Source organism: Phyllostomus hastatus, unplaced genomic scaffold (genome assembly GCF_019186645.2).
Source record: "Phyllostomus hastatus isolate PE091 unplaced genomic scaffold, TTU_PhHast_1.1 phas_scaffold_1066, whole genome shotgun sequence".
Taxonomy (NCBI): domain Eukaryota; kingdom Metazoa; phylum Chordata; class Mammalia; order Chiroptera; family Phyllostomidae; genus Phyllostomus; species Phyllostomus hastatus.
The window spans coordinates 8,401,269-8,414,912 of record NW_025334004.1 but is presented as its reverse complement, the minus strand read 5'-3'; the positions used below and the strand labels follow the sequence as shown (position 1 = coordinate 8,414,912).

At 34.5% G+C, this 13,644-nt stretch overlaps 1 protein-coding gene across 1 annotated transcript in view; it reads right to left on the bottom strand.

The window, feature by feature from the left end:
- Window positions 1-13,644, bottom strand: part of HELLS (helicase, lymphoid specific) — a 35,370-nt gene that overhangs the window by 20,898 nt on the left and 828 nt on the right. Inside the window, exons 3-10 of the mRNA XM_045854460.1 lie at window positions 8,806-8,928; window positions 8,269-8,325; window positions 4,842-4,878; window positions 4,692-4,756; window positions 2,349-2,390; window positions 1,321-1,545; window positions 811-993; window positions 125-268 (exon numbers count right to left, since the gene is read on the bottom strand). Of these exons, the coding sequence (XP_045710416.1) occupies window positions 125-268; window positions 811-993; window positions 1,321-1,545; window positions 2,349-2,390; window positions 4,692-4,756; window positions 4,842-4,878; window positions 8,269-8,325; window positions 8,806-8,928 (876 nt within the window). The remainder of the gene's footprint in view (window positions 1-124; window positions 269-810; window positions 994-1,320; window positions 1,546-2,348; window positions 2,391-4,691; window positions 4,757-4,841; window positions 4,879-8,268; window positions 8,326-8,805; window positions 8,929-13,644) is intronic.

Genomic DNA, 13,644 nt, shown 5'->3' with positions numbered 1-13,644 from the left:
TTCTAAAGGAATGTACATATTACAATTACTTCCATCAGAAAAAACGTTAAATGCTATTAGATATGAGAGTGTTATAAAAATGTGATTTGTGGATTACAAAGAATCCAATGAAGACCAATCATACCTGTAATGCATTTCGGTCTCTCATGGCTATTTCAAATGAAGTGATTACCACAGGATGAATCTGCAGTGTTCCCTTCCGTTTGTGAATATTATTTACCAATTTTCGACGGTCCTGCTGGGTCCCATGATACAACATAGTAGGAATCTAAAAGATTGTTATATTGGTTTATATCAAAAGTTTAGACTAAGAATACAAAAATTTGGAAAATATAATAATCATTTCAGAGAGAAATAACTTAATCTTAGCTCTATTTCTCTGTAACAAAATAAGTCAATTCTAATAAATTATTGAACTACTATGAGAGAATTAAAAAGCCATAAAAATCAAGAGTAAGTCAAGGTTAGTGGCAAAGTTACTTCTGAAATATACTTCTCATAAGGCAAGAATGTGGCTATGACAATAGACAGATATGGAAGGAAAACACCATAAGAATAAACAGAATTAAAGAGTAAGTCCTACCTAGGTGAATCAAATTCTCCAATACACTTAAAATCATCCAGATATATTTCTGGCAACATGTCCAAGATTACTAATGCCTATTCTTTTTTATATACTTAATGTAGGTAATGAGTCAAATAAAATGCAGTGTTTACACAGAAATTAATATAATTATATAAGAGGTCTACAGTTCAAACAGAATAAACATTTGAAATGATATATTCTTAACAAAAGGACACATGTCTTACTTCTGGTGTAAATCTTTGGAATTCAGCCATCCAATTAGGAAGTGTAGACAATGGGCCACAGACAAGAAATGGTCCAGGTACTCCTCTCTGAATCATCAATGCAATTGTAGCAATGCACTGAACTGTCTTTCCCAGTCCCATTTCATCTGCTAAAATGCCATTAATTCCATTTTCCCAAAGCATCTGGACAAAATAATATGCACTATATTTAAATTCTGATACAAACAGCTATTGATTAGCAATTGTTTTTTTTTTTTTATCCAAAGATAATTATGATGAGACTGTGGGAAGGAAGTTATCAAAGCCATAAAAGTGTTGATAGCCTTGAATAAGATAATTTTCGCTTTAAAAAATTTACTGAGTAAATAAATCAGAAAATAAGTATTCACACACAAACATTTTACATAGAATAATAAAATGCGGAAGGAACAATTCAAATTGTGTTACTCCATAATAGGTTATTAGATAGAAATGAACTGGTATCTTGTATGAAAATTGAGAATTCATTACCCTAAGCCATTCCATGCCTTCTACTTGGTACCAACGCATCACACCTCCTGTAAAGAGTTTTGGTTGCTGAAAGGGTACCGGCTGTCCATTGTACTTCCGAACTGGGTCAAAGAAGAATTTAGTATTCTGCCTAACTGTTTGTGACAACCTATCTTTAATTTTACTATTTGAATCTTTGTTTTTCTGAAGATCTTCTACACAGAGATTAGAAGAAGAGCTTTCATCCTATAAAGAAAAGAGTTTTAATTAGTAGTTAGATAACATACTGCTGATACCCTAGCAAAAAAAATAACTGCTAATCAAAATTTATCCAGTGCTATATGCATTGGATATGTAGAAATAAAATCTTATGTTGAATAAAAACCTAGAGACAGTCATCTCCATTCTCCACAAATGCAAAGCCATTAAGGAAAAAACTTTTGAAAACAACCCTTATGGATTACAGGTATACACTTTTGAAATAACTTATACAATTGTACTTCCTTTCCAAACCTCTATATGCTACTCAAGAATTTACTGAACTATTTTTTTAATAATTTTCTTCACCCGCAGCAAATATAACCGATGATGTCTGTAAAAGAAGGAAAATAAACTTTTCTTTCAAGGAACACAGAATCATTTACTTCCAAGTTAAGTAATAACTTTCATTGCAGGGAAAGGGGCAAATTGAGTAAAGTTTTAATGTTGACTATATCACACTCAAGAATATAAATTTATCTATGACACTCAACACCAACTTATGACCAATGATAGATTTTACTGGTTGGTAGAATCCACAACTCCATTTTAAGAGTGTGAAAACAAGAAGTCAATTCATACAAAAAATCTTATAAATACTAAGACTCATAAAGGATGCCACAAATGGATATTCAACTGAATTGAAAAGGCAAATGGGTATTTTTCTTAAAGAATAAGAAATAGGGTAATTGATGAGGAAAAAAAAGTATACTGGTAATAAAAAGAAAAGAGGGTAATGATCAGGGGAGGCACATATAACTCCTAAATTTAATATCTATTTTAAGTCTTACCTCATTCTCCTTTTTATTTTTTTTAGCCACAGACAAAATTTCCTAGAAAATTGAGAAAGCAAAAACTAAGTAACAATGTATGTGGTTCACTCATGTATTTAACAGACATTTACTGTTCTGGTTGTATGCCAGCAAATGGAAATAAGGATTGCAAGATAATTAAAATACAAGTCAAATGGTTAAGATCTCAATTAGAGTTAAGCCTATAATGTCTTATAAAATTCTTAATTAGTTAGCAATGCATGAAAATTTGGATAATTTGTCCTGAATTTTCCATTTTTAATATCTGAATAGATAGGTCCAGATTCAGGCACAGTGAATAGTTTCCCAGTACAGAGATTGGCCAACTACATCCTGTGGAACAACTCAAACTGGCAACCTGTTGGGGCCCTCCCTGCCTGGTTTCAGAAGCTGTAACCCCCACCATGGCTAAGGCTGAGTGAGCGACCAGGAGACAAAGCTTATCTTCCTGGCAGAGGCACCACCTCTGCCCTCTTTTACTTTACACTGCTTGGCCAGAGGCAGATGACTGGTTAGCCAATGACAGGTAAGGTTCCTCAAGGGAGGGATGACCTAAGACAGGCACAGTCTCGAAAGGGCCTTCAGGGAAGGACTTGGGGGGGCTATAGAAAAAGGTGGCGATGGACCCTCACCCAGCAGCTTTGACATAGCCTGAGTCCTCATTCTGTCTCCAAGAAGTCTCCTAGTCTCTTGGCTGCTTTATTTCCCCCACCTGACTTAAGCCTGAAACAATGTGGTGCAGCCCTAGGCAGGAAGTGGAGGTTCCCCAGGGCAATCAGGCCTAGGAAAGAATGCATAAAATCCTGTGAAACCTGCTTTGCTAAGAATACCCTCAATTTTCTGATAAGGGTCCAAGCATGAAATGAGTTTGTTTCGAAAGTTTTGTAGCCCTTTAGCTAACAGACCCTGACTCAGAATAAACCCTCAAAGTTCTCTGAATGTTATCTATTGTTTGATCATTACTGCCTGACAATGATGAAGACCTTCCTTGAGGTAATGCTCCCAGAAAAGCAATAAAAGCCTGTCCAGGCAAGGGTCGGGGGCTCTCTCTTAGAGTGGCCTTGCCATCCCTTTTTTCCCACAGGACTGCTGTAGTCCATGTGAATTTGTTCGTCTCATCTACAACATATGGACCCCAGTGGATGGAGTCTGCATCAGCAACCTGTTTTTATAAATAAAGTTTAATTAAAACAAAGTCAGGCTCATTTGTTTACACAGTATACATGCCTACTTTTGGGCTTCAAAGCCAAATTCAGGGTTTAGTAGTTACCCACAAAACTACTTAGAGCCAAAAACATTTACTATCTGGTCCATCACAGGAAAAGTTCTCCAAACTCTGCTCTAGAATACGTTGTGGCTACTCCTGTTACTTAAGAATTGACTCTCAAAAGTATTATAATCCCAACTCTAGCCCAATTTAGGCCTCTGTGGATAGACATCTAATTTGGATTCCTGAGCAAGAGGCAAAGACAATTTAAATTGAAAATACAGAATAAAAGTATTCTGATTTTGAAGTTCCTACTAGATGCTAAGGGTATAGAGACAAGCAAAACCTGAATGTCACCTGGTAACTTAGACAGACAGTCTTTACCTTTACTGATGGACTTTATCAAGTTAGGACAAAGTTTGCCCATAGCAGATATGTCACAAACATTTGATGAATTAAATTAATAGCTCTGTGATTGGTTCAACACCAATAAATCTCAGTAATAGTTTTTCAAATTCAGGCTGAATGTGTTCCATAACCAACTGAATGGGTCCTGACCATTATTTTTAAATGGAGGGGGGTAGGGAGGGATTTCCTTAAAGATAGTAATTATGTGAAATTTAAAATTTTAGACACTATGAAGATCTGAAAAAATTGAATTTCTGAATTTCAGGTAAAGGAAAAATTCTCTAGGTAATAAAGTTAGAATTTTTAAATGTAAGAATGTAATACATTAAAATATGTTTAAGGAACACTTAAGATTTACCATAATGAAGATGCTATTTAATTTCTATTATGAGATAAAAAGTTAGAAGGTTAAATATGATCTGGTTTTAGAAATGAGTATGTGATTTCAGTTCCCTACAGGTCTTCCATAAGGGACAAGAACAAAGTTCTTAAGGTTTTGAGGTTTCAAGAAATTGTAATAACCTCTGATTAGACGAAGCTCATGCTCCTTTAACAAACAGGAAGATGATCACCATCTTCTTCCTTCAAACACTTAACAGGATCAATAGCCAAGTATATAACCACATCCATACAGCTTCAGTGTAGTTTAAAACCCCCCAATTTTTACTTGACATCGACTTAATGTGCCCCTCCCCCTTTAGTTTTACCTCTTTTGACATGACCTCTGAAATATTGTACGATTCATCTTCTCTTCCTCTTTTCTTTCTCATAACTATAAAAAAATTATTTTATTTTTTACTGCAATTAATATAAAAATATAAACACACATTCTTCAAAACTAGAACAAGTAAATTTACCTGGATTCTCCTCATTTGCATCAGTGGAACTTTTACCCTACAGAACAAGGATTTAGAATATTATTTTCCTAAGGACTCCTATGGTATTACATATTACAATGAACTAATTATGCATATAACATTTTCCTATACTTCCCTACTATTCTTATTTATAACCATACCCCTCTACTTTTCCCCTAAAATTCTTCTTTACCTAATTTTTTTTTATTTTACAAGAGAAATTTCAAAATTAAGCATATACATTTAATGTATGTTTAAAGGTATTCGACCAGTATGGTATGCAAGGAATACTAATTTTCAATAAAATTAAAAGTTAAAGACAACTGAACAGTAAAAGAAAACTGACTGAAAAAACAAAATATTAGTGAGAAGATAAAGGAGAGGAAGAAATGTTTAAAGACAATTTGTAACTGAGTTGGAAATGAAGATTAGGAATAGATAACACAGCCCTGGCTGGTACAGCTCAGTGGATTGAGTGCCAGCCTGTGAACCAAAGCATCACAGGTTCGATTCCCAATCAGGGAACATGCCTGGGTTGCAGGCCAGGTCCCCAGTTGAGGGCATGCAAGAGGCCACACATTGATGTTTCTTTCCCTCTCTCTCCCCCTCCATTCTGCTCTCTCTAATAAAATCTTAAAAAAAAAAAAAAAGAATAGACAACATGTATGGAAAATGAAAAAGAAATAAGGTAAATTAAGTAATGATATCAAAGTTAAAGGACTAAAAATGAAAATACCAAAAGGGACTGGTGGGATGGAGTGGGCAGAATTTAATGGGTTTGCACCTTTAGAACAAAGGAGTGATAAAACCTAAAACCTTGGTATAAAAACCTAGTTAGACCAAAGTGAAGGATGAATTAAATCAACAGTCTGGAGTAAGGAGTAAATGGTCAATCAAGCCAGTAAAATTATCTTCTAAGTAACTATGTGTTCTTTAAAAAGCCAAAGTCCTTGAGATCAGCAACTGAGTCAAATTATATCACTTTTTAAAAACTACTTTTTGCAACATTATCAACTATATACACTAACATCACCACTAACCACACTAAGAATCAAAAAACTGTACTTAAAAATACCCTACCTGTTTTGTCTATTGGCATTTTGCAATTTCCTAATAAAAGCAGTTAAGTACAGAAGCTAAGTGTTGAGTCTGAAAATAATCCTAGCATTATTATTTATTACATATGTGGCCTTCGGCAAGTTACAATCAATTCTCATTTACAAGTTATATTCTATAAAGTCACCGAAAATAATGAATCAGTGAACATGAAACCACTGCTTCTATGAGAAATACAAGTCTAGGTTCTTGCCAGGCTCTGGTCACATATTCATCAATTGATACCATACATAAATTAACCCTGTTGCTCTCGCCAGTATGGCTCAGCTGGTTGGGGGTAGTCCCAACAAACCTAAAAAGCTGGGAGTTCAATTTCCAGTCAGGGCACACACCTAGCCTAAGGGAGGCAACCAGACAATGTTTCTCCCTCTCTCTAAAATCAATAAACATATTTATAAAAATTCAAGAAGGAAACAAAGAAATACCCATTTTATGTGTTGCTATTTTATCTTAACATTTATGTTAACACTGTACTCAGGGCCAACAGCATTGTAACTCCTGAAGGAAGTATTTCTAACACACATAGTTTCTCCATTAGGCACAACACAACCTTCTTGTATTAGAAACACCAGAACACACTTCAGCACGATATGGCTAAGGGCCATTTTAAACAACAAAATCAACAAAATCTACAGAATTAAACAGATCACAAAAGGATACTTGTTTACAATATGACAGCTTAAATAAAGCTGTCACATTCCTACCAACCATAGCTGACAATGTGCGTGTTAGGAGACTCAAATTTTGAAAGCTCTGCACAAGCACATGCATACGAATGTCCATAAAAACACGAATATTGATTTGGGGGTTACAAATAAATTTTAAAAATGATGCTAATTTTCAAATACAGAATCTGCAAAGGAGGATGGACTATACTTTATCTCCTCGCATTAGCTTCTTTAAATATAAAATGGGGACAATGACAGTACCTGTACCTAACAGCTGTTTTAAGAATTAAGGAAAAACCTGTGAGGTTTAGAGTATTACCTGACACATAATAAGTACTCAATAAATGTTGGCTTTGTTATTCCTCATCTCACTAGCACAACTGTTCTTTATACACTTCCCATCATTATGGTATTAAACAGCTTCATGTTAAAACATACTCTTCATACCCCAACTGGTGTGGCTCAGTGGATTAAGTACCGGCTTGTGAACCAAAGGGTCGCTGGTTTGAGTCCCAGTCAAAGCATATGCCTGGGTTGCCAGCCAGGTCCCCAGTAGGGGGCAGGCAAGAGGCAACCACACATTGATGTTTCCCTCCCTCTTTCTCCCTCCGTTCTGGTCTAAAATTAAATAAATAAAATCTCTAAAAAACAACACAACAAACTCTTCAAAAAGATCACATCTAAAATTTAGGCTATCCCTAAATGAGTGCTCTAGCATCTGAAAGTAGATGACTATCTAATTCAATTTTGCTCCACTGTTGAAGCTATGCACAAGCTACAAATCTAGATTACTGTTATCACTACAAGTTGATGTAGTGAGGCTGAAAGCACAAAGAAGAAAAAGTAATAATTACAGGCTTCAAAAGTACTGGCCATTTATAAAATGCCTTGCAGTATAAAATATGCAGATTTTTCCCAGATAAGAAAGTCAAATCATTTTTTTAAAAGATGTTATTTATTTCCTTTTAGAGAGAGGGGAAGGGAGGGAGAAAGAAAGAGAGAAACATGGATAGGTTACCTCTCACACACCCCTAACCTGGACCCTGGCCAGCAACCTAAGAACAGTTCCCTGACCGGGGATTGAACCTGCAACCTTTCAGTTTGCAGGCCAGCACTCAATGCACTGAGCTACACCAGCCAGGGCAAAAAAGTAAAATCTTGTATATATAAAGTACAGTCCACAGAATAAAATGAAGGCATACTTGATAGAGCCTTCCTTTCTTATCTAAAATACTAAGAAAGTGTTACATGTTGCTATGCAGTTTGTAACAAAGACAAATTACCAGATAAAGGTTAAAAGTAAATATGTGATCGATCAGGTTAAAAGAACACAAAGAGAAGTGATGTATCAATTCAACGTTTGTATGTAAAAATATGGAAAACAGTGTGGTGACTGCCTAGGTGGTGGGGGCTAGGCGGAGATAGGAGGGTAAAGGGGAGATGAATAACGATGGAAGGAAACCTGACTTTGGCGAACACACAACACAATATAGGGTGATGTATTATAGAATTATACACCTGAAACCTATGTAATGTTATTAACCAATGTCACCCCAATAAATTCAATACAATTAAAAACACAAAAGCATTTCTTCAATATTTAAGGTAACACATATAACCTATTTTAGCTTACTATATATTACCATAATAAGTTTGGAAGATTCCTTTTTTCTCTCTAATTTCTCTTTCTTCTTCTGTTCCTGTAAAATAAATTTCCTTAGTGTCCGAAACAGAAATGCAAAATATAAAACACATCTCAAATAATTTATGTTCATGCAATGGACTGTTTCTCAGCAATAAAAAGAATGACCTACTGAGTAAACAACATAAGTGAATCTTAAAAATATGCTGAACTAAAGAAGCAAGACACAAAGAGTGTTATTTTCCATGTGGCCCCATTTACATGACATTCTAGAAAAAGGAATATTAATCTATAGTGACAAAACAGAATTAACAGTTGCCTACAGCCAGGCCTGAGGATTACTAAACAAGATTAACTTTGGGGAATGACGGAAATGTTCTTTATCTTGATTGTGCTGATGGTCACAGAAGTCTCCACACTGGTCAAAAATCATTAAACTATAAACTTAAAATATGCATTTTATTACACGTAATTTCTACCTCATAAAGCTGGTTTTAAAAATGCAAGCTATTAGCTGTAATCTATCACGTATACATACCTCTAATTGTTGCTGTTCCATTTTAGTCAATAAAAATTTAGAGTAGATATTGCTTTTTTCAAGCAAATGTTGAAGTCTTCGGTACCGAATATCCACAGACTCCCTATCCCAACACATGCGAGCCTATCCAAAGAGAAAACTTCCATAATTATTCAAGTTTTCTGACATACATTGATTTTTTACATAAAGTTTAACAAAACTGACTAAATAATTGCTCTTTAGGTTTATTTCATGTAATTATTTTAAAAATATTTTTAATATTAATTCATTCACTAAAAATACTTCTTTCCAAACCAAAAACTAGAATAGCTGGGGGAAAAATATGATTCTTCGATTCAAGAAGCAATCTGGTCACATGTAGCTTGCATACGGAAATACTGAAATTTCAGACACTGTACATATGTTTACTGGCATTTACTAAGTTAAAGGTCCCTTTTAAAAACATTTGAAATTAAAATTAGAAAGCCAATATTTAATTCAAGTTGGAGTTAAGGTTTTAAACAACCATATGAAAAGAAAAACTATGTATCGGTTTTATTTGAAAGAACATTACATTTTAAAATGTCACTACTAGTGGGACCAGAGCATCTACTTTCAAAATTTTAAAACTGTATTGTCAAAACTAGACCAGACATTTTTCAACACGTTCAATCTAGTCACGATTTTCTACAAGCCTTTTCTCTTTCCTCCTGGAGTATTGGGTTCCCCAGAGTTTCCCCCTTATCTTTTAGCTTTCTTTTCTTTTTCACCCCTGTACAACTTCCAATTACAAAGCTCTGCTTTATTACTTTTAAAATTACTGCATATTACTTTTACACACCATTTATTGATATCTAAACATCTACAATAGTGGCTTTACATTGATAAAAGTTTGTATTATAAAAGAATAGCACAGGGCACAAAATAGAAAACATAAAAGCAACAAATAGCATAGTTCAGTGGCTCACAAGCTTTTTCTGTATAGGGTCAAAGTGTAAATATTTAAATATTTGAGCTTCATATGGATTGTACTGCAGATACTCAATTCTGCCTTTTTGAAGAAGAGCAGTCATAAACAGTGTGTAAACAAATGAACACAGCTGTGTTCCAATAAAACTTATTTAAGCAACAAGTACCGCTCAAATCCAGTTCATAATTTGCCAACCCATTATAATGTGCAAAGTAAAGCATTAAGCAGGCTGAAGGGAATCAACTGAGAGTTGTCCTCATTTACTAAAGCCAAATATATGCAAACCCTACCATCAATTTCATGCAAGACAGAGTGTGTGTGTGTGTGTGAGACACTGACCAGAGATAGCATAATCTAATTAACTTCAATTTAGTGGTTAAAGCTTGACCTTATAAATTAGGCACCACTGTATATTGGCTTTTATATGTGTGTGTATATATATATATTTCATATATATTATATCACTGTAGCTTTTCTTTCAAAATAAATTTCAATTATGAAAGCAATGACAGTGAGACACCTAAGAATAAAAAAACTAAAGTAATATAAGCACACTACAGAAAAAATATTTAAAAATCACCCATAATCTTACCCATGAACTTAATCTCTGTGAACATCTTATCAAACTCTATTTTAAGTTCCTTTAGGACAGCCTTTCTTTTACAATTACTAATATGCTACATTGTAATTACTATAAGGCAGTCGATGAATGAGGTGGATATTATAAATGGGGAAATGATTTACTTACAACTTTATAAAAATGAATTCTTAAACTTTTGAAATTTGTTTAAAATTTTATTTTGGGCTAATTTACATGTATTGGCTATCTTAAAAGCTATTCAAAATTATACGTTTGTACATTATATACATTAGAGAATTTTATACATTAGTATACATTTTTAAATGAAACTTTGAAGATGCCATTATGAACAAATTATAATTAATATAGTTAGAATACTATGACAATGGTTAACCTTTAAACCCAGCCTTTAGTATTTCAAAATAGTTTTGTAGTAAATCTTATCTACTATTACTCTTTCTTGACTTAACTTTATCTTATAACAGTAAGGTAAATTGTACTTCCATCTGTGGAAAGCACAGAATGCCTGACAGGGAGCATTATATTGATGACCAGAATGATGGTATATGCCAACAAGACCAAGCGCATAAATTACCCACTGTCTAACCCATTCTCTCTGCCAACGCCAACCCTAAATCCTGAGGGTGGGAGAACTGTATTTCAGTTTACACTATATAAACTATTTCCTCGTACTTCTCCTAACTCTTACCTTTTCCCTCCCCCACTTCAGACAGCATTAATGCTATTCTTCAGTATTCTAGACTAACAATGACTTCTTTCTAAAGGAAATGCAAGTGAAAAGCTCAAAAAAGTAAGAGTAGCACATGAATGTCAAAGTCATTGTCCAGACTCTTCACAATCCTTCAAGTCTCCTAAAGCCAAGTAAACGCTTCTCATTAAGGCTTAAGCGGGCTCTTCCTCTCTTAAGTACTTCTAAATAATATGCCCATAAATACTGTATTCTCCGGAAAAGAAAAGGTATCTTTACTTTTGACAGTATTTTGACCTCCAAAGACTTGTAGGCAGAAACTTAGAATTTTTTCCATAATCACCTAGGAAATAATTTATGAATGTCAAGTGCAAAAATTAATTTAAAAAATTTTTAAACGATTTCAGTACTTACATAAAAAGACAATCTAGTAACCACAGACCACCAAACTAGGTTTTTAGCAAATTACACCCTTGTGTTGGATTACAATGGGTAGTATGCTTTATTCATGGGACTAAAAGTAGATTGAAAATTGCTATTTTAATTGTACAACTGCTTAAATAGAAAAAAAAACAAAAAAAAAACAAGCTAGCTATCCCTCAACGATAACAATTCCAAAAAATTTTAGGACTAATTGGAAAATGTTCAAAAACTTTAAAATTTTACTGAAAATATAAGTCATTTTTCCCCTAGTTTAAATTTCGATCCCAAATTCCATTTTGATCCCTAATACTTAAATACCATAAATGTTGACAGATCTTTTTCCAAGTGAAAATATTTCTTCCCTCATACTAACACGTTGTGGGAATGTATTCTTATTGTACTTCACTTCTTTTTTCAAATGGTATTTCTTTACCCAACAACATTCATGGGTTATAAAACTGAACAAACGCTGCACAAAAATGAAGGTTTTTATCGTTCTTACAAACTCTGAAGCTGATACTATTCCAGACACTTGCCCCAGGATTCCTTTAAAACTCACCTGGAAAGTACAATTTATCTCTTGTAATCTTTTATATGTGTTATGTAATAAGTTATAAAATATCTTTTTACCATACTTAAAAATTCAATAAACATTTATCAATTACTAGATAGAGTCTACAAAAACAAAACAGTTAAGTGGTGTGCCCTGAAGAAACAAAGTGAGAAAGTCAAAAAAGTAATGCTAATACTGTGAATAAAGTACTCTGGAAATTCAGAGAAAGAGGGAAGGTGATTCAAGGTCAACCTCCCCATTATATTAAAATTTGTTAACACCTTGGTCGGGTGGCTCAATTGGTTGGAGCATCATCCCCGAAAACCTTAAGGTGGTTCTATCCCCAATCAGGACACATGCAGGAGGCAACTGATCAACATTTCTCCGACATAGATGTCTCTCTCAAATTGGTGACTATGTCCTCGAGTGAGGAGTTTAAAAAAAAATACAATTTGTTAACATTATGGTCAACTAGGATGTTCAGTAATAGAAGAATCCGTACTACTGGCGTGAAAGTATAGCAGAGTGGTTAAAAAAGAATTCATGTGATGAACTCTGGAACCTCATGGCCGACATTACAACTTTGGCTCTGCCACTTACTAGCTGTGGAGACCTAGGCCACCTGTAAGTGCTGCAGCTTCCTCACCTGTAAAATGAGGTGAAAAGAGAACCTACTTCACAGAACACTTAAACAAAAATAGTGGTTTATACTAGTAATTAAACTAGTATGGTTACCAGTAACCTAGCTTAACAACAATACCTATTTTATAGAATAGATGAGGATTCAATGAGTAGATATACCTAGAGCATTCAGAACAGTGCCTCGCAACAAATGCGCATGAGGAATTAACAATACGAAAAATCATTGCTGTTGACATAAAACTACAGGGAACCATCTGATTCATTACTTATCTTTGGAGTGCATTACTTCACAATATAAGTAGTTCTGTAATTCCAGGGAATGAACTCAACTCGAATGTGTATTTCCTTAGCAGGGTCTAGGGTTAAGGACACGGACTCTTGAGACAGGCACGGTTCCAATCTGAGTTCATCAGTGTGTGGCCCTCAAGCACCTGAGTTTTGTCCTATGTAAATAGAGGTATCAAAAGTACCTATATCCTCATAATATTGGGAGGGCTAAGTGAATTACAACACAATCACTTATTAGGCAGTAGGTAAGAGGTGGTGGCTAGACAGCATTCTTTTTCTTGCACATGCAGAAATTAAGCAGGAGGATGGGACTTCATTATTGAAGGGAAATGTATTTCAGAATTGAGTTTTCAAAAGGTTAAAACTTCTTTTAGTAACCTACAGAATAGATACCGCATGCGTGAAAACCACAAGTATAGCAATTTACGGAACAAAGCACACTACAGTTTAACCTTAAGAATCTTCCCTAGAAGCAGTCCAAGAAAACAAAAAAGCAAGTCGAACACTTAGGTGGAAAACTGCGCCGAAAGAACTATCAACTTCGGAAGAATTATAACAGCTAACCAAGCAACTTGAAATGCTCACTTCAGAGAGAGATGAGGCCCCGTTATACTCCAAAATTCCCTCTCACTGAGGCACCCTGCAAAGTACGTGCAAAAATTTCTGAAAGATAGTATCTGTAAACATACACAGGA